The sequence below is a fragment of the Triticum dicoccoides genome, chromosome 2A (genome assembly GCF_002162155.2).
Source record: "Triticum dicoccoides isolate Atlit2015 ecotype Zavitan chromosome 2A, WEW_v2.0, whole genome shotgun sequence".
Taxonomy (NCBI): domain Eukaryota; kingdom Viridiplantae; phylum Streptophyta; class Magnoliopsida; order Poales; family Poaceae; genus Triticum; species Triticum dicoccoides.
In genome coordinates, this window is record NC_041382.1 from 7,848,338 (window position 1) to 7,867,876 (window position 19,539).

A 19,539-nucleotide genomic window follows, 5' to 3' on the forward strand; every position below is an offset into this window, starting at 1 on the left:
CATGGAATCAGGCGTCGTTGTGCTATGTGTCGAGTAGCGCGTCGTGTGAAATAAGAAGCATGGTGTTTTGGCAATTGCCATAAATACTGCAAAACAAAGAATCATGTCAAACTGAAAGAAAACTCTAGCGCTTTTCAATGAGCATGCACTAATGAATATATTTCATTAGGGCAATCAACAAAAGAATTTAGAATTGTGTAAAAAAAATCTAGACGCATGCCATTAGGCTCATCAAATAACACAAAATGCTATACAAATAATGATGAGGCGGGTGGAGTAAATGAGCACAACATCGGACATGGAGTTTGTGAGCTTGAGTCACACACATCCTTTGTTACAGTAAAATCCAAAATATAATAAAAAGTTTCAAAAATTTATTTTTTTTTGTCAACAAACATTGATGTGTGTTTCACATGCGTGCAAAATTTTGCGATGGAATGATATTTGTGAAGGTCTCGGAGAAAAGCCAAAATGGATGCTCCAAAAAGACTGTTTCTGGAAGCATTCTGGAGCATCATTTTTTTGTGTGCCCAAACTTGCATGAATTCATTTTTATGGACGAGTTCATTTTTTTTTCCGCTGAGGTGTGGAAAGCTTCGATCTCGGATTTACAACTAGTAACCATCCACAAACTGCAAACCGATATTCTTAAAAAAAAACTACAAACAGACAAGTCAATGTTACTGGGACGACATCGAGTTGCGATGCGCCAGCGAAGTGTCTAGGTTGTAATACAGTGTAGTGTCCATCTAGTCATGCAGTATGATTGCTGCAACGAGGGTTCGTGTTGGACATGAATTGGGGATTGAAAGGGTTGTAGATAAATTTCATTATATTTTTGAGATGAGAACAGGTACATTTCCTTTATTTATGGGTGAGTTCATTGTTTTTCAATAACTGAGTTCATTTCTGTCATGGCTTTTATTTTTTAGATTTTTTTGAGAGAATTCTTTTTAGATGATTTCTTTCCTCCACGCGGGCCCAACAACTCGAAAGTGCACCACGGCCCGCGGACACGAAGACAAAGGACCTGGTAATTTGTTTTATTAAAAAAAAACCCGGCAAAACCCTTAAACACTACAGTAGTCCATTTTCACGTTTTATTCACGTTTTAATTACACCAACGCAGCACGCTAAATACAAAAAAAGGTAGTACAAAAGAAAAGAAAAGAAAAAGAGCAGCGCATAGCCCTCTCCAGATCCAGCGTCGAGAGGTCGCCGCCGTCTGCCCTAGTACCGGCCGCCGACGCCTCAGTCCCGGCCGCCCCTGCCGCGCGTGGCCGGCCGCCGCCGTCCCCCCCGATTCACCAACACCAACACCAGCACCCACAGCTTTTGGCTTGAAGGTAAGATCTTGGGCGCTTCTCTCGATTCGTTGACCCGCCGCAATTCTTCGCCCTGTTTATGGATCGATTATGGATCGATCCGGAGCGGAGCCAGATTCTGGCTGCTCGGTGTCAGCGGCGCAGTCGCCGTAAAAAAATCGAGCGTGGAGGAGGAAGAGAGAGGTCGTCCTTGTGCGAGCCTGGATGCACCCATCATCGTAGATCTGAGGCCGCACATGGCGGTGATTCCTGGCTGGCGGAGGAAAGGTGCCATCTTCGCAGGGAGTCAGAGGCGTGGCAGTGGTTCCTTGGCTTCTCTGGACGGCGAGGCGCAGATGGATACGCAGAGCAGATGCGCAGCGGTTCCATTAATTGGGGCAATGGAGAGGGAGGGTCCTGGGGTGGTTCGGGGTCGGCAGGCAGGAGGCAGGAGGGAGAGATCAGGAGATGGGAGATGAGAATGGCAGGTTGTGGCATAAGTGGAGGTCGTGCCGTGAGAGTTTTTCTTCTTCTGTTTTTTCGCGGTTCGGAGAGGGGAGAGGGGGGTTTTCCTCCTCAACCTTTTTCTGCGTGGGAATCCGACGAGAGGAGGGGGAGGAGGTCGAATGAAAACGACGTCTGATTCTGCTTTAAAAGTAGAGATAATATTTCATGAATGTGGTATACACTACACAACTCATGTGAAACATACAAGAACAGTTGGGTACTCATATAGGAACAGTTTAATGCTCGAACACCCCAATAATTTGGGTGATCCAAATTATTGGCCGTCATCCAAAGGTGCACCCATGCACACGGTCAACAACCAATTTTTTGGTTGAGCTGCTGTAGGCTCCAATCCAAACAGCCTCTAATAATACCTGCCCTGCTTGTGCTTGGGTGGCTAGCTGTGTTCACAAGCGCTGCCTCACCGGCACGGCCCACAACCTGAAGCGTAGTGGCTGACAGCATTTCCATTCATGGACGGCCGGGGGCTTCCCTAGCTTAAGACCAGAAAGCTGCCTCCACAAAATACCTCCCTTTTTACTTAACTATCCAAGTGAGCTTTTGAGATTGTGTAATGATAATTCATGAGATTGAAAACTAGGCTGAGCAAGTGCAGAGCTATACCTTTGGGCACGGCGGGCTCATCCTATCTGGTGTGTGCTCGTGAGGAGGGCAGGATGGGCAGTACCACCTGCTCATTTCACCAGTACACTTAGGGGTCGTGTGGTAAGCGGAATAAAGGGTTGCAACTATGATAGCAACCCTGGGACAAGATACATAAGATGTTAGAACTCCAGTTGCGTCGTGATACCTGAGGGGGGGGGGGTGGGGTGGGTATTTTGTTGTGGTAGATAGTGAAGTCTCCTTATGACAGTAAGTAGTTCAAAAAATTAATTGTTGCTTAGTTCAACTATATATGTTGCTAACCTTGTTTGCATCTGGAAATTAATAAAATGGCAATTGTGTAATTGATTCATCACTGGTTGATAATCTCCGTGGATAAATTAATGGTTGCACATCTTGATTCTAGTATATGGCAAGTTCTGACTTTTCATGAATTAATGACTCCCCACTTCAAATCTAATTTGCGCTGTTTGGTCACATCCTGATTCTAGAAACTAATTGAGTTGATCTATGTCTATTTAGCTGCTTTTAAGATATGGAACCATGTAAATATGGCAAATGATTTTCTTGTTATTAATAGTGAAAAGAGATTACTTGTATCTTCTTTATTTGACGCTGTTGCAAATTATGTACAGGGAGTCAGGTGCGGATTTCATTAATCTCGTCCGCAGACCAGATGTGCCCTCAGTTGTCTCCAGATGAGAAGCTTGCTTCTGAAGAAAGCCTCAAGTTGTACTGCAGACCAATTGAGTGGTACAATATTATTCAACATCGAGCTGCTAAAAATGTAAGTTTGTTTTTAAAATTCTGGCCTCATTCGACACGGATTGCATGTGCTCATTCACTCACACCCTTCACCATGTAAGTGATCACATAACAATGATGTCTCACTGACTTTTGCAGCCCACTTTCCTGCAAAGATGCCTTGATTACATGATAGAAGCAAGACGAAAAAAGAGGTATAGTACAAGCTTTGACTACAATCTATTTTAGGACATGTGTAAACTTAATATAATATTGTTCTGATTCAGATCCAAATATCAAACGATTAACTGTTCCATTTCAGATTTTATTTTCCAGGCATAGCAGAGTGAGGCTTCACTATTACTCCCTCCATTCCAAAATGTGTAGCGAATTTTGTTATTATTATGTACTTCTTTATCAGAGAAAACCATAAACACAAAAAAACTAGTACTTTGGAATATGAATCTAATGACATCAACTTTTTCAATATATATATATATTAATTGAGCAGTTATTGGTCAAGGCTTGCCCTAATGGAACCTAATAGCCAATGTATTTTGGGACGAAGGGGGTATGCAGTTTGCTGGTCCGTTTAGCTCTGTTGGAACCACACAGTGATGTACACATAATGTTACTGCCATAAGGATTGAATAAAATTGTAAATGCGCATGATCAAACCGTGGAATTGGTCTGATCGTAACTCAGTATGCCCTATAATTTGAAGAATGTGATGCACTTCATCATTAATGTTAGTGCTTGTCTAGTCATTTGGTAATCAATTTGATTGATTGCCCTTCATAATGACATGCCTGGGTTGGCTATATAACATTTCACACAAACATGATCATAAAATGTAGAGTAAACAATCACAATTAAGTTAGTGAAAAGTAGCATATATAGGGATCCAAGGATTTCAGAATGTTAAACTCCACCAGATTTTTGTATTACCCGTATTTGGTGCATCGCTGTACACATGGAAGAATTAATTAATATCAGCGCAAAGATAACTAAGGTGGAAAATATCATCTGATGTCTCGCTGATATGCCCCAGCCTGACATCCTCACGTAGGGAGATATTTTCAAATCGATGCATCTTTGAGATAATCGTGAGCTAATTGATAGCATATGACTATCCCACATCTATTGCAAGATTGTGACCATATTAATATTCTAGCAAATTAAACATGTAAAAGGTATTTGTTGTTCCATTCAATCAAGTAACATGTATTTATAGATTATGGCAGCATGTACAACACAGTGAGCTTATTAGATGCGATACAAGCTGTAAGTCGAAATGTACACAGGTTATAAAATCTTGTACACAAAGTCGAGTATTATTTTTTCTCGGTGCGGCAATGTAGGACACAACTCAACAAGGAATAATCACTATATTGATATTGTATGGCAACTACTTTTAGTTAGCAATATTGGACATAGAGAGCTAGATGGTTTCTGCCCCTACATACACCAAAATGGTAGTGTGGCTAAACAAGGACCAAGAAATGGTAGCTTGATTGCTGCCCTACATACACCAAAATGGTAGCTGGGCTAAACAAGGCCCAAGAAATTTAGTTCTTAAATGACTAATCTCTGTGATGCTACAAGTACTAACCACTATCGAAATTTAATATTATGTGTTACATCATGCAAATGCTGACCAGTGTTTGTGCTTATGGATGTAGGATTCAATTAACTGTATCACTCTCTCGAGGTACAAATACTGCATGTCGAGAACAGAATATCTTCCCTCTTTATGTTCTGTTAGCTACACCTACTAGTAACATTTCACTTGAAGAGGTAAGTCTACCTTTTCTTAGTTTCAATCGATATTTCGTACCAAATTATCTCTTATTATTGACAAAATGTTATGCACAGCACCCTTCCATATATCGATTCAGTCGGGCCTATTTTCTTACATCTTTTGGTGGATTTGGTAGTAAAGATCACACCAAAGCTACATTTGTAATTCCAGACATCGAGAATTTAGCATCCTCCAGAGCTTCCAACCTTAACATTATCATTATCAGCCGTGGTATGATGTGCATCATATGTGATTTCATGTGTTCTACAGTTCTCCACAACCATCACATTTTAATTTCCTTTAGTTTCAGCAGGACAAGTTGGAGAAGATATTGGTGAAAACAACTGCACCGGGGGCCATTTGGAACAATCTGCTCTCCAAAGTAAGCTTCTGGTTTCATTTTTTGAAAAATGTTAAATAGTTTCTAGAACAAGCGCAAGGTGCAGTTGTCTGTAAGACTTAGAAAATAGTACTTATTAATACATTTAGCTACACAACACATGTGTCAACTGGATTGAGGTACTCGCTAGCTGGCAACTTATATTGCTTATTCATGTGGTTGAAGATACAACTGTTCTCCCAAACTCCCAATTCTTGAATGGTATCAAGACCAATGGCCAAACTACGACTATCTCACAGTATATTTGAATCTAGTTCACGTCTGTATTTTGGGCCAAACCATGAACCCTTGCAGCGACCTATCTCCAGGTGGTAAACAGCTGACAACAGTATGCCAAACCTTCTGTTGCGTAAAGATTAGTGTTACAGTTTTCTGTTTTAAAAGAATGATTAGTATCACAGTTATACTCGTAAACCAACACTAATAATTAACATAGATTCCTTTAATACATGGATAATTAGTGAACATAGTGGTGGTGTGCAAAGTATTGGCTATGTGTATGGCTGCCTTTATGTAGGAGATCCAAAGAATAAATAATCTTTAAACAGTGTTTGGTTAGATTTTTACAGGGGGTGATACTAAGCTCTCTGCATTATTACTTTAGATTATTTTCTTCTGCTTGGGGTGGATCCTTATTATCACATGTACCACTTCTAGCCATAACACATTTTCCTTCTAAAATAATTGTCAAGAAAGCAGTTATGATTTGTAGGATTGTTGAGTGCAACTATTTACTAATTCATTTTGACAGAACTTGAAGGGAAATGTTTCTGGGGTAATATATCAATTAATTTACTTCGTTTGTCATTGGAGAATCATGCGTCAACTTTAAATTTGGGACATACCATGAAGTTAACTTCTACGGTTGAAATGAGACCAAGTTTCTTAGAGGTACTTTAATTGAACTTCTCCATATTATTAAGCTTGAATGTTCTTAGTTTATGTACCTTAACTTTTCTATAGTTGTTAACCATAGGATGGATTGTTAGCATAATCTTGATTAGTGTCAAGTCTGATTGGTGTCTAAGTTGTAGTTAAGTTAGTTTCCATTTATTAGGAATACATGGTCACCTGTAGTAGTAAAACAAGAGTTTGAGTAGTAGTAGGTTTAGGTTAGTCCATGTCACGTTTGGAAATCACTAGTCAGCTAGGATGTATATGTGGTAGTACAAGTAGGAGTCATAGTCGTGTAGTACTAGGCTAGCTGTACTAGGTTAGGCAGCCACTACTAGGCTATATATATATACACGGTCAGAGCAACACCGTGAGATTTGCATTAAAGGGGTGAAAAGAGAAAAGAACTTAAGGGAAAAAGAAGGGCACGATACAGGCTCTTGGCTAAAAGTTCTCATGCGTGTGTATTTTGATGTGATCGATCCTGTGGGCAGAATTCCAACATGGATGAAGCACAATCCTTTGCAGCACCTGAAGTTTCAGACTGAATAAATTAGCTTAGCCACCTGTATTTGGATGATTTACGTGTCATGTACTTTTAGTTTTCTAGAATATTGTAGTGCTTGTCTTTAATTAGAAATCACCTTCCTAAAGTTCTGGCAGTGAATTGCCACATCAGAAGTAGTGCACTTTGCATCTTTGGTAAGAGAACATGTTACAGGATTAATATTATCAGTAAAGTATGGAATCTGCAGTGTATGTAAGCTTAAGTGATTCTGCGAATCTGTTTTTTCTTCAGTTGTTCCTCTGATTTCACAATATGAATCGAGAGATTACTGGGATGTAGTGGAAATTAGTTGCTTCAGCTGTATGTTGACCTTACTTATATATCCTTTTGTTATGTATGCAGAAAAAATTTCTTGAGCAAGACAATTGCTTGACATTTTGCTCTCACAAGGTTGATGCTACGGTAGGGATATCCTTGTACCTTTTTTGAGCGATCTCCTACCTTTATTTATTGATCTACTCTCATTTCCATATTTATAAGGGACTAATAAGTGTTGTTATCTAGTGTGGCAATGGGTTATGTCTCCGCAGCTGTTTGACTGCAAGCCATGCTGTGAGCACTGTCGCACGCTGTCGCTGCCAGCACTGTCGCCACTGCATGCAAGCAAGACAACTGGTCTGCTGTCGCTGCTGAAAGCTTACAACTCCGCCGTTGTAAGAATATGTCGCTGCTCGTGCAAGTCTGTTGGCAATGGACGCGAGGTCTGCTGTCGGTGCTGCAAAACTAGAGACACATGCCCCAACATAACGGACACTGCTGCAATCCGAGCTCTGCTGCTGCAAGCGGCAGACGAACTTGTATGCCTGATGGCATTGCTGCTCAAGATGGCAACGGGGACGAAACCCACCGGGTTTTTCTTGCCCAAACCCTTCGGGCAAGCCTCTCCCCGTCACCATGCGCGCGACTAGTTTTTTTCCTGTCCCCTAAACCCGTCGGGTTTTCTAAACCCACGGGGAACCCGTCCCCACGAGCAATCAAGGAAAACAGAAGCATTTGAAAGAAAAACAAGAGCATATTACGGCAGAAAAAATCAGCATACTTAAGCAACAAACATAGTACATTTCAGCAGCAAAAAAATCAGCATATTACATCAGCAAAAATCAGCATATTACTCCAGGGCCTCGACACTGGGGGATTCAGCCACTCGGGCGCTGTGGCTTTGGGCCGCTTGCGTCAGGATGGATTCTTGCATGCTAATTTTTTTATTTTCACGGGTATTATCGGGTTTCGGGTTCGGGTAGTACTGAAACGGGTTTAAACCCGCGAAAAAATGCCGGGGTTTATAATGTACCCACTAGCAGTCCCCCTGGGATAGACAATCGCCCATCCTGGTCCCCTAATAGGGTAAAAACCCGCGGGGACGTGGTTTCGGGGCCCCATTGCCATCTTGAATTGCTGCTGTTGACAGCCTGGTGTAGCGGGTCCGGTGCTGCAAAATTGAAGCCTAATAGGGTAAAAACCCGCGGGGACGTGGTTTCGGGGCCCCATTGCCATCTTGGATTGCTGCTGTTGACAGCCTGGTGTAGCGGGTCCGGTGCTGCAAAATTGAAGCCTGAGGCTCCAACACGGTGGACACTGCTACTGCAAGCGGCAGACAGACCGCTACCAACGCTGGTAGTGCTGCTGCTGACGGCTTGGTGTTATGAGTTGGGGTGCTGCAAAGGGGTGGTGCTCGATGCTGCATGCGGGGCAACCCGCCTGTGCCCCAAGTGTCATCATCACGCTACCAGAAGGGGCACATACTGCCGCCATGCTGTGCTGTGAGTCGGTGCGGCTGTTGCGGAGTGCGGAGCTCGGGTAGTGGCGTAATACGAGCCACGACTGGTGACACGAGCATGCTGCCTTGCAACATGGGATTTCCTGCAGATGTTGTGTTGCTGCAGGCGGTTCGCTTCTTCGGTGGTGAGCACATCTTCTAATTCACGGCAGAGCAAGGCCAAGGCAAGGGGAGACGAGGTACATTGGAGAGACAGATGCTGTGAAAGGGCGAGGGAAGAGGGACGACCTAGTCATCAAAAAATCTGATGGCTCCCGACCCGGCTGATCCCTTCCCAGGACGATCAGCTAAATGACGCCTAGCACGGGGCTTTCTTGTTAAGTATCCTTTAGATGAAAGGGAGGATCTCCCCAGCTCCCATTGTTATTAAAAGGAAGCTAATTCCTTGTCAAGTGTTAGTTTAGAATACGCAGAGTCGATCTTTTCACTTTGGCTGCTAACATAAAAATATATTTTGGTTTGTCGTGTTGATATGTCACTAGATCATTAGTATTTTTAGTGTTCTATCCTAAAATATAATTGAAGAAAGAAATGGCCATTGGTCGAACGACATAATAGAGACATCTGTAATTCCACACGTGCAAAGCATATCTGTACAAAGGCAAAATGTAATAACTCCCTCCAATCCATATTAATTGTAGCGACAATTGATATAGATCGGAGGGAGTAATAATGTTGTAAACGCAACACATTTCCATCCAACTAGTAATCACACATGTGAAACACACATATCCATTACTACATATTAAGTTGAGCATACTTCATGGACAACAGAAAGTTCATCTTTATCATAGTTCAATTTATCAAACGATATTCTTAGACGACAAAATATCTGGAAATATCCTGGAATAAAATTTCCGAAAGCATTCCTACTGACCATTAGATTATTAGCATTGCTTCCATGAACCATACATGGCCATCTAAATATATGTGGAAAATGCACTTGATTCATAAATAGGTTGGAAACATCATACTTGTGACCGTATTACGAAATGCAAGCTGTGCACAAAAAAAGATCAGTCCGATTTGATACATAAGGTACAGTACCGCAGACACTGGGATTTTCCAAATCACAGAATTAAATAGTGAAGCAAAATAAAGTTGTACAATCACTTTTTTCTATTCTGAAAATATTTCTGTAAAAGACTAAAATAATAATATAATTCATACAATGAAAACACAAGTTTGTAGTTGTATCACACTAGAATCATATTACAGATAGGGAGCTCAGACTTGTATAGGAGGTCATTATCATATATTATGTGTCTCTGCTCCTGGGATAGATGACAAGACTGTTTAAGGGCGTAGCTATGGCATTTCAGTAAAGAATGAATTTTAAAATTGTTTTATAAGATACAATGGTTATTTACCCTGCAAGCACGCTCGTATTCGTCTTCAATAACATACATCTTCTGGGTGAACCAAGCTAGAGGATACACTGTCTGTCCTTCCTGGAAGGAACCAGTATACGCTGCTCATGACATTAGATAAGTGGTGGTGGAGCTGTGAATGAACTGAAGGATGAAACATAAAGCCGCATAGGCAGGCGATAAAAACAGAAAATTTGGCAACACATATGTGGTCGACACACAAAACATGCTCAGATCAGGATGTTTCGGATTAAACTCTCCTTACTGTGTACTATTTCACAAACAAAATTGAGACGCTTCTCCCATCGAAGTTCTACTATACTGAGAAATACCCAATTGAACTACTGCAATGTAAAGGTAACGGGGAAGAAAAATAATTCTATTTTTCCCTGGATTTTCCTAACACATGATGCGTAACAGTGAGTGAAACATGCATATGTTCAGTGGCAGAGGGCAAACTCTTTAAGTATATTGTTTTGATGCAAAACCATACTAGACTAATAGTCAAACAATGCACATTAATATTTTCATGTGATCTTCAATGGAATAACCCATACAGTCAAAAGGTAGACATATTTAAATAGAGAAAAAATATAAAAAATACCAATAATGACCAAGAAGCATCGTTGTCTTTGTCTGGCTTAAGAAGAAGGATACCAACAGATTTACGTACTGCCTCTGGAGCATTTAATCCTGTGACACCTCCCCTAGCAATGAAGTAGAAATAGTTCCAATTTGTATGCTGCATGAACTCGTATTGAAAGAAGTTTCTAATGATTTTCTGGGTGATATAAAATTCTGGAGTTTTTGGTTGGTCATCTTGATCACCTAGAAATAAAAATACATTCGGAAATGGGAGAGTATTGGAGAGATGCTCTACTAGGTAGAACCTTTCTACGCTGGTCCGAAATCTATATCAGTTTTACTCATTTGTCATCCAATGGTTAACATCACATTTAGCTCCCCAATGAGAGCTAATCACAATTGGCAAGCACTTGATAGCAGGAATATATTGAATATTATATTAAGAGAGATGTGAAAAATGTGTCCTCGGTAACATATCAAATATGTATGCATGTTTACGTACGAAACCTGACCACGAAAGTTTATGCTTCACAATTTAATTACTTGAGGAATTTAGGATGTTTCTACTGCTTAAAAAATATCCACGGATATTCAACTCTGTCATCATAACCAACAAACGAATAAAATGAAGCATAGATGAGGTATGTCTATGTATGAATGACATGTTTTGCATTACACAAAATGCATAATAATATTTGGAAGTAATGAACATTAAATCTCTCTACCACTAATAAATGTTATGCTCTTACACATGTTTTATGTTGTCTGCCAGCAGTGTCCATGATTAACCAACGACTAGGATGAATTTCTCGCTTTAGGAGGTTAAGTGCGAGCATGTTAAAATTCTATTGCTTGATTTTTGATAATACTAGTTCTATCATTGTGTTAGTCCTTGTGGTAAATGTACTTGTGCTGATCATGTTGCTAGTTTGTTCTTCCTCCATTTGTCCATCACGTAATAATGGCAGGATAAAAACTATACGGGTTTTATTAATAGGATTACTGCATAATTAAAGCTCAGTTTATAGGGTTTCAACTAAATTGTGAGTTAGTGGATGGAAGCTGTAGCTTTTTAAATTGTCATGGATGTGGATGTGTAAAAGGGCAGGTAAAAATATCTCAACATGAAATAAATTCTATTAGTGCTTAGCATTTGGACTTGCGGTTTTGGCTAGCGAGGCAGGTTTATCTGGCTTGTGAGCCTGGCCTTTTTGTGGTCAGGATAGTCAGCCTAGAACCAAGTCTGGCTGATCTAGTGTTTCACTAGGGTTTATCAAGACACATTGCTCTAAGTTTCAGCTTTACAAACACATTTTTATTTGTTTATATTTCTGCAGATTAAGAGCTGGAAATGTGCATTTCAACTACAAGTATTACAAAAATACTATGCAAAAGACTGAAGGTTCTTTCTTACACAACATTTGGGCTAGCGCATTTTTTCATTTTCATCGACATTTGTTAGCATCATATACTGACATTTTCCCTAGGTGCTCTTCATTTTCTCCTAGTGTAACTAACTAGATATGTTTGATTGTTAATAGTAACAATATCAATATGTATGCAATTGTAAATGAAATATTGCTAAGATTCTGTGGTAAACATGTTATTGGTTGAAAGCTTCTGATGTTTTATGGTGGTAAGTAATCTTATTAATTACTTTGTCCAATAAGTTATGGTGCCCTAGCAAGGTAAAAAATGTGGGGAAAATATTCAATATAGGAATATTAGGGTATCAATACAAAAGGAAGTAACATAGTGGAGAATTTATGCTGTTAATGGTTTTGAATATGATCCTAGAACTAAAGACGGGGACGATATTAATGGTTTTTTTAATCTGTGATCATGTTTTGAATGTTTATCATCGCAATGATCTTGTGTTAAATGCTTTGTGGTTACCTATGTGCAGTTTTGCATCACTGCATAACATTTGTTGCTGAAGTTAAATATTTTTGTTTAGTTCATGATTCTTATATTGATCCCTTCTTACCAGTCACTGAAGATTTTGCTTGCCCCTTTTGCTTCGTAAAGTGTGGAAGCTACAAGGTAAAATTTGAAGATAACTTGCATCTTGTTTATTTATTTAAATATTGCTTATTGCTGCTAAGGCTAGGGAGCCGTGTCATTTGCTACATTTGGGGTAAACCATTTTTTTTGTTATTTCACACTGCACATTTGTTATTTATTCAAATTTTGCTTATTGCTGTCTTGTTCTTGGTGAGGAAATTTACATTATATTATTACTCTATCCACCCTTATTTATTTTGATGGGAACAGTTTTTATGGACTTTTTCTCAAGGCACATATCTGACGTTGTGATTCTTGTGATATATACTAGGGCCTGGGGTGTCACCTGAACTCATCACATGACCTATTCCACTTTGAGTTTTGGGTTCGTAAACTTCTAGAATTTTCATTCTAAAGTTATTTTTCAACATTGCCATAGTTTTATTTATGGTTTGTTCTTTTCATTAATGCAGATATCTGAAGAACGCCAGGCTGTTGATGTTAGTCTGAAGGCTGATGCATGGAGAATAGAGGTAAATTAGTGATAGAACTTCCAAAATTTTCTATTAATAAATGATAGATTTAGTAGCTGGGCCGGGCTGTTCTTATTTACCCCAGAGTTGTTTGAAGAATGTGCAGGATACTTGCAGAATCCGCATTGTGTATCGTTTTACATGCTTATATAGTAAATCTATAAATACTGCATATTGATTTAAATTGAAACATTTTGTTATTAGCATCTGGAACTAATAATCCCATTTATTTCTCAGCTTGGGCCTGAGGGAGTTGATCCAATACATCAAACATTTTCCTACTGGTATGCTATTTCTAAAGCAATTTGATCAGTTCAGTTAATTTATTTATATTTGATTTTCCTAACTGTGTTTCATCATCAGCTCAAGGTTTAAGACTAGAAGGTCGGTAACCACATCTGTGAAAATAAGCCTTGACGATGGTACATTCTCATCTTATGAAACTTTAATTTCCCCTTTTCCTTTTTGGTAGCAGACTTACGGTTTCTCACTGTGGCATAACTACATTAAATTGGTAACGCCATATTACATTGAAAAATGGTAACACCGAAAGGTGGTGATGTTTCTATCCTTGTCTCCAGTCTGCTATATAATTTTATAATAATAGTTCAAATTTTGTTCCTGATGAAATCGGTTAGAGTTATGTATATTTAGCTGTGTATCCCTTTGTAATTTCTCCATTCTATAGAAGGGTTTTCTATGTTGGCCTAAGCCCACCTGAAAATACAAATTGAATATTTCTTATAACATGGTATATTAGAGTTTATGTCTTCTTTCGCACCTGCATCTTCTTATGACATGGTATATTAGGGCCATGTGTCCCTTTGTATTTCCCCCATTCTATAAAGGGTTTTCTGCATATATATACTGGTCTATGCCCACTGGGAAATGCAAGTTCTATATTTCCAAACATGATATTAATGCCTAGGTATTTTTCCGCACGTGCAACTCGTGCTAAGATCCCGTCGAGCTGCCGCCATCCTCTATTTTGCCACAGCTGCCGATTTCTTCTCTCGCCGTCACCATCTCTTTCTCGTGGCTGGTGCTGCTGCTAGCCCTGCTAGCGTCCGCCATTACTTCCGCCATCACCCATCTCCTTCAGGAATCAGCCCCATCTCCACACGCCGGCTGCTGGCCCTTCCGGCCTTCCCTCTGCCCACCGTTTCCGCCCTGCTGCCAGGAGGCCGCCACCACCCGATCCAGGAGGTCGCCGCCCCATGCCAGCTTGCTCCGTCGTCCGCCGCCTTGCTCCGCCTGTCCTGCGACTGCCGGCTTGTTCCGTCTCATTGCTGGCGCCCGCTCGTGCAGGTCTCCTAGGCGTCCCGTGAACCGCGGATTTTTATATACTGGCCTATGGCACCGTAAATACAAGTTGCATACTCCCTAACAAAATTAACCAGAAAATCTGATGCTTACTAATTCAGTTGATTTGGATCTCCAGTATTACTTTCAGAATTAAGAATGAGCTAGTTCTTGTTTGTTTGCTCACACCTACTAATTTTTATGCCTGAAATTTGGTCCTAGATTAATTCCCTTATCTGCTGTTTTTTTTCTCTGAAATTGCAGATATTTCTGTGGAACGTGCTTCTGTTGATCCTTCTCAAGCATCACCGACAGTATGAGGGAATACAAGGAAGTTATCTGTAGAGCGAGTTGATCTCAGAAAGTAGCCACCCTTCTGTTTACGTTGCTGATACACCATCAGGGTTACTCGCCTACCGCTTTAGCCATATAAAATTGACAAGACGAGGATGATTTTGATCCGATTACAACAGAAATTGTTAAACCAAATGTTTTTATGTGTATACTGTCCGGCAGCTAGCAACTCCTGCAGAAACGTCAGTCCCTGCACTCTCACAGGGCACAGGTCGGTGTGAAATAAATTGTGTTAATACTTGGTATCTATCTTTTCTTTCTGTGCTGTTATTAGTTCCATATATAACTCCTGTACAGCCATATATAACAGAGACCGAGCTCCATGGAGGCCTTAATTTGAAAACTTCAAAATTCAAACTTTTTAGTTTCAAAATATTCTGAAAAAATGTGCACATACCTAGATACGTAATGTATGTGTGTAAATTTTCAGGTTGAAATATGTTAAAATGAGAGCTACACAAAAAAGACAAATCTGCTATTTTTTAGCATATGTACTGTTCATCCTCAAAGTCCATGTTTTTTTTGTGCAGCTCACAATTCAACGGATTTCATCCTGAAATTTTTCACACATACACATTACATCCTTGCATATGTATGTTTTTTTGGAAATTTTTGAAACTAAAATATGGAATTTTGAATTTTTCAAAATAAAGGCCTCCATGGAGTTCGGTCTCCAAAATGCCCGACTCTTTGTATTTTTCTTACTCACTTTCTATTTTCTGGTTGCCTGGTCTTCAGTTACATGTTCTATATTAGAACTAGATTTTGATCCAACTTACTCCCGGGCGTCGGCCATCATCTTTCTTGCTGGGTTGGTGGGTGGCGGGGAGGATGTTGGAAGCCATCCGAAGTTTGGGGAGGATAGGGTTGGAGAAGTTTGGGAACCCCATAGGAGTTAAGCGAGGTGTGAGAGAAGTTGAGGTCTATATTCACATACGTATTTGTTGGTGTCTGGCTCGCCGGCTGGCCTGATGGAGGTTGGTTAATAGTTATACGTATTTGGATTTGAATTTTGGAGGTCTAAAATTTTAGGTTCTAACGAGTAGATCCTTAGAGGTTGGTGATAAGTAATACTGTTGTTGTCTTCACTGTTATTTCCCCTCGAATTAAAATATGATTAGCTACAAAAGCTTGCCTATCGATTAATATATATAAATACGAGGCCGTGCCGATTTTAAGAGCATAGTGTATGAATTATTGCGTTCAGTTACAACTACGAGGTGATTGAACTCATTTCTCCAGAAACAAATGTCAGGACTATTAACGTCGTTCCAGTTTGAAGCATAGGATTTACATTTAAATATTATAGTCCCTATTCTCTTTCAGTGATTTTAGTTATAGTCAAATTCGGATATGTAAATCTTGAAATAGCAAAACCTCACTATTTTCTATGCACATATTGTTTTTGCATGTGTTATATGTTGAAACTGCTTCCAGCAGAGCTTATCTTTGGCATGTTTTCATGTTGCATGGCATGGGCATGACTTCAGTTTTCTACTACTAGGTGACTCAATGAAAGAGCTACAATCAATGTAATCTTTTTCCTTGATAACAGATTTGGCGCCCTACAAATTTGGCTCATGTCTTATTTGCTTTCACTAGGAGAGTGATTATGTCTATTGGACTTTCCAGCATTGTGCTCATCGTATTCTGGTGATGCCAAATCAGTCTGATGACATGTTAGCAGTGGAGTCGAGCAGGCCATACAAGTTCTAAACAGTGACTGTGGTACGTTTTTTCTTCAGAACCTGAATTCTCTTGACTTTTCGAGAGATCACTAGTGTGCTGATCAAATTGTAACCATACTTTTGCTCCATAATTACTGCAGCCTTGGTATTTGGAAGGTTCATAAGCTGCTCACTCTTTGACAGCTTGGACACTGGAGGATCACTAAGAAGAAAACCACCTTAGTGATAAAAATGGTGTTGTCACTTCAGGATAGCGTCTTTCAGTTCCTTCTCTCTCGGGTCATACTCCCTGAATCAGTCAACAAGATCATGGATTTCTTCATCCGATTCATCACAACTAACAAAATATGATGAATTCGAACCTTTACAGTCAAAACTGGAGAGGATAGCTCTTAACCATACTAATGTCTCTCTCCCTGTGTATTACCATGACATTATTCTTCATAATACTTCCTAGTTGTTGCACATTTGGTTATGTTTCATCTTTATTTATTTATTTTTGATTCCCATGCAAACAATTCCCTATTGATAATTATTTCAATTTCAGTTTTTGGCTAAACGACAACTTGGACACTGGAGAATCCACTAAGAGAAAAACTACCTCGGTGATAAAAATGCCGTCGCCACTCCAGGTATAACATATTTCAGTTCCTTCTCCCTCAGATCATACTCCTTTCCCTTAATTAGTTAACAAGGCCATGGAAGTCTTCATCTGATTCAAAACTTAGATGCTGAATTCCATCCTTTACAGTCAAAAGTAAACAGAGTATAGCTGTTAACCATACTAATGTGTCTCTCCTTGCGTATTAGCTTGACAATATTCTTCAGAGTCCTTTCCAATTAGGTGGCATAACCTGTTGATAATTTCCATTTTATTTTATTGTTCGTTGCCATTGCAGGAGCGAGGAAGTGGCTTCAACACAAGATCTTAGATATACACACTAATTGGGGGCACCATAGGAGCTCCCACATTAATCCTAGGTAAAGTCAGAAAAAAGAGATCTGCCCATTTAATTCAACGGACCAATAGGTTAGATTTAATGATGTTTGGGCATCTCGTTCCTGAAACCGGCTCTGCTCCTTCCCAAGGAAACATGGTTTCTCAATTATAAAAACACTCGTGTGTTCCCCTCCTTCTTTCTCCTGTGTACCCTCCTTCGACATACTAGCTAGATCGCGTCATTCTCCACCAGGTTTCCTTCTCTGACCTGGCAGCCAGTGCAACATGCTACCAGGTCTGATTCCAAGTTTCCAACAGCTTATGCCAACTATGGTTGTGTTGTGCTGTGCCGCTGGCAGGCAACCAGGCCCCGTCGTCGGCTGGCCGGACATGTCTGCTGAGTTCTCCACATCAGAGAAAGGGGAAAGATAAAACACGCCAAGGAACAGGTATGCTGGTCGGTTATTTGTCTAAGATTGATGGGTTACCTATATTGATTGCAGATTTTTGGGTGTTTCTCATCTGACAGAAATATTGTGTGTAATTCGGGTGTAGATACCTTCGATAATGCCACATCTTTCTCATAACTATTAGTCCAGGTTGTACCACTCGGTGGAAGGTGATGCAAGTTCAGCTGCATATGAACTAATTGGTGCATCATATATGACACACACTCCTGCAGAATAGCATATCAATCCTACAGTGCATACACACAAGACACATTATCACATATATCTCTTCCTTTGTCCTGTATCCTCACCCTCTGTAGTTCCTCCACTATATGATCGTTGCTCTTTCAGGTCAAGCCCTTCTCGTGAAATCCTCAGGTATATTTCCATATTATTGCAAATAAGGTAAACACAAGAAGCTAGAAATATTCATTCTAAAAAAATGCTATCCATCATCTGGCTGTTTATTTAATCTGTTAACCCTGTGTGGCTGTAATTTCTCTATCTTTTTCCGCTCCATTGTTATAAACGTTTAGTCTACAAAATGCTACATTTGTTCAGTCTGCCACTTAAAGTGTTAATGGGAAGTAACCAAGGTTTGTGCAATGCAAATCAGTAGCATAAAGAAAGTTTCGAGATTTGGTCCAAGCAAGGTATATTGTGATGCAAGAGTGCTTGATGTATATTATTATATGCTTTGTTGCTTTCAAATCAGGTTTATTTACTTTGTGACATACTAACTGGGAGATGTTAATGTTTTCGATTATTTATTCGTAGTCAGTTATACAACTCATAGATCATAGCTCAGGGCTAAAATTAATATGTTAATATTCTTGTGCTCAGTGAGAACCAGAATAAAAGGATGAAAATCTAGGAACACACCTTTCAAATTACCGAAAAAGGCTTTCACCCCGCTTTTATATATAAAGCAATGATCAACAGCACCCGGTACAAACGCAGAACCCCACAACAGACGCAAACACACACCCGAGGCAGGATACATAGGCACTGAGCGCAGCAACACCATCCCTAGCACTACACGAAGAGGTGAAACTGCATATGGCGAACCGTGGGCTCCAAGGCGGCGCCTTCAGGAAGGGGACGACACGGAGCACCGCCACCTCCCGATTCGAGGATCAGAGTTTCCCCTGGAGCAACACGACGGGCAATGAGAGCCGTGACGATGCCTTCAAGAAGGGAACGAGCTTCGCTGCCGCCGGTCCATCTGAAGATAGAGCAAGTTTTCACCCCGGCCACCATTCACCGCCACCGAACGCCACACCCCGGCCCCACGCCGCCGACACAGCCATGGCAACCGGGCAGCACCAAGCCACGGACCCACCACCAGGGCGCCCGCCCCGGCATCCAAGACCTTGACACCCCCTCACGTGAGATCCGATGCTACCCCAACCAAAGACCCGAGCGGAAAGGACCCGCCTTTCGCACCCCTGGGCTGCCCCCAGTGCTGAGAACCAATAGGCCAGCTAAAACTGACCTCCATCGTCCCATCCTGCGGCACCAGGCGCGAGACGGGCTCGGTCCTGCTGGCGGGCGCGAGACGAGCATGGTCCTGCTGCCGGGCGCGAGACGATCTCGGTCCTGCTGCCGGGCGCGAGACAAGGTCAGTCCTGTTGTCGGGCGCGAGACGAGCTCGGTCCTGTTGCCGGGTGCGAGACGAGTGACGGACCGCAGCTG

The 19,539-nt window shown here is 40.8% G+C and overlaps 1 protein-coding gene across 1 annotated transcript; it reads left to right on the top strand.

Annotated features, from left to right (window-relative positions):
* Positions 1-1,188: 1,188 nt before the first annotated feature.
* Positions 1,189-19,105, top strand: LOC119357377 (polycomb group protein EMF2B-like). The gene is made up of 21 exons (XM_037624361.1): positions 1,189-1,346; positions 3,071-3,222; positions 3,339-3,394; positions 4,862-4,976; positions 5,055-5,211; positions 5,294-5,362; positions 6,132-6,271; positions 7,185-7,244; positions 7,347-7,457; positions 11,678-11,682; positions 11,912-11,976; positions 12,565-12,617; positions 12,910-12,963; positions 13,052-13,111; positions 13,349-13,395; positions 13,475-13,533; positions 14,678-14,978; positions 16,323-16,495; positions 16,596-17,087; positions 17,355-17,436; positions 17,755-19,105. Exons 2-17 carry the CDS (start codon positions 3,112-3,114, stop codon positions 14,731-14,733), a joined length of 1,218 nt encoding a protein of 405 aa, XP_037480258.1. The 5' UTR covers positions 1,189-1,346; positions 3,071-3,111; the 3' UTR covers positions 14,734-14,978; positions 16,323-16,495; positions 16,596-17,087; positions 17,355-17,436; positions 17,755-19,105.
* Positions 19,106-19,539: the final 434 nt, after the last annotated feature.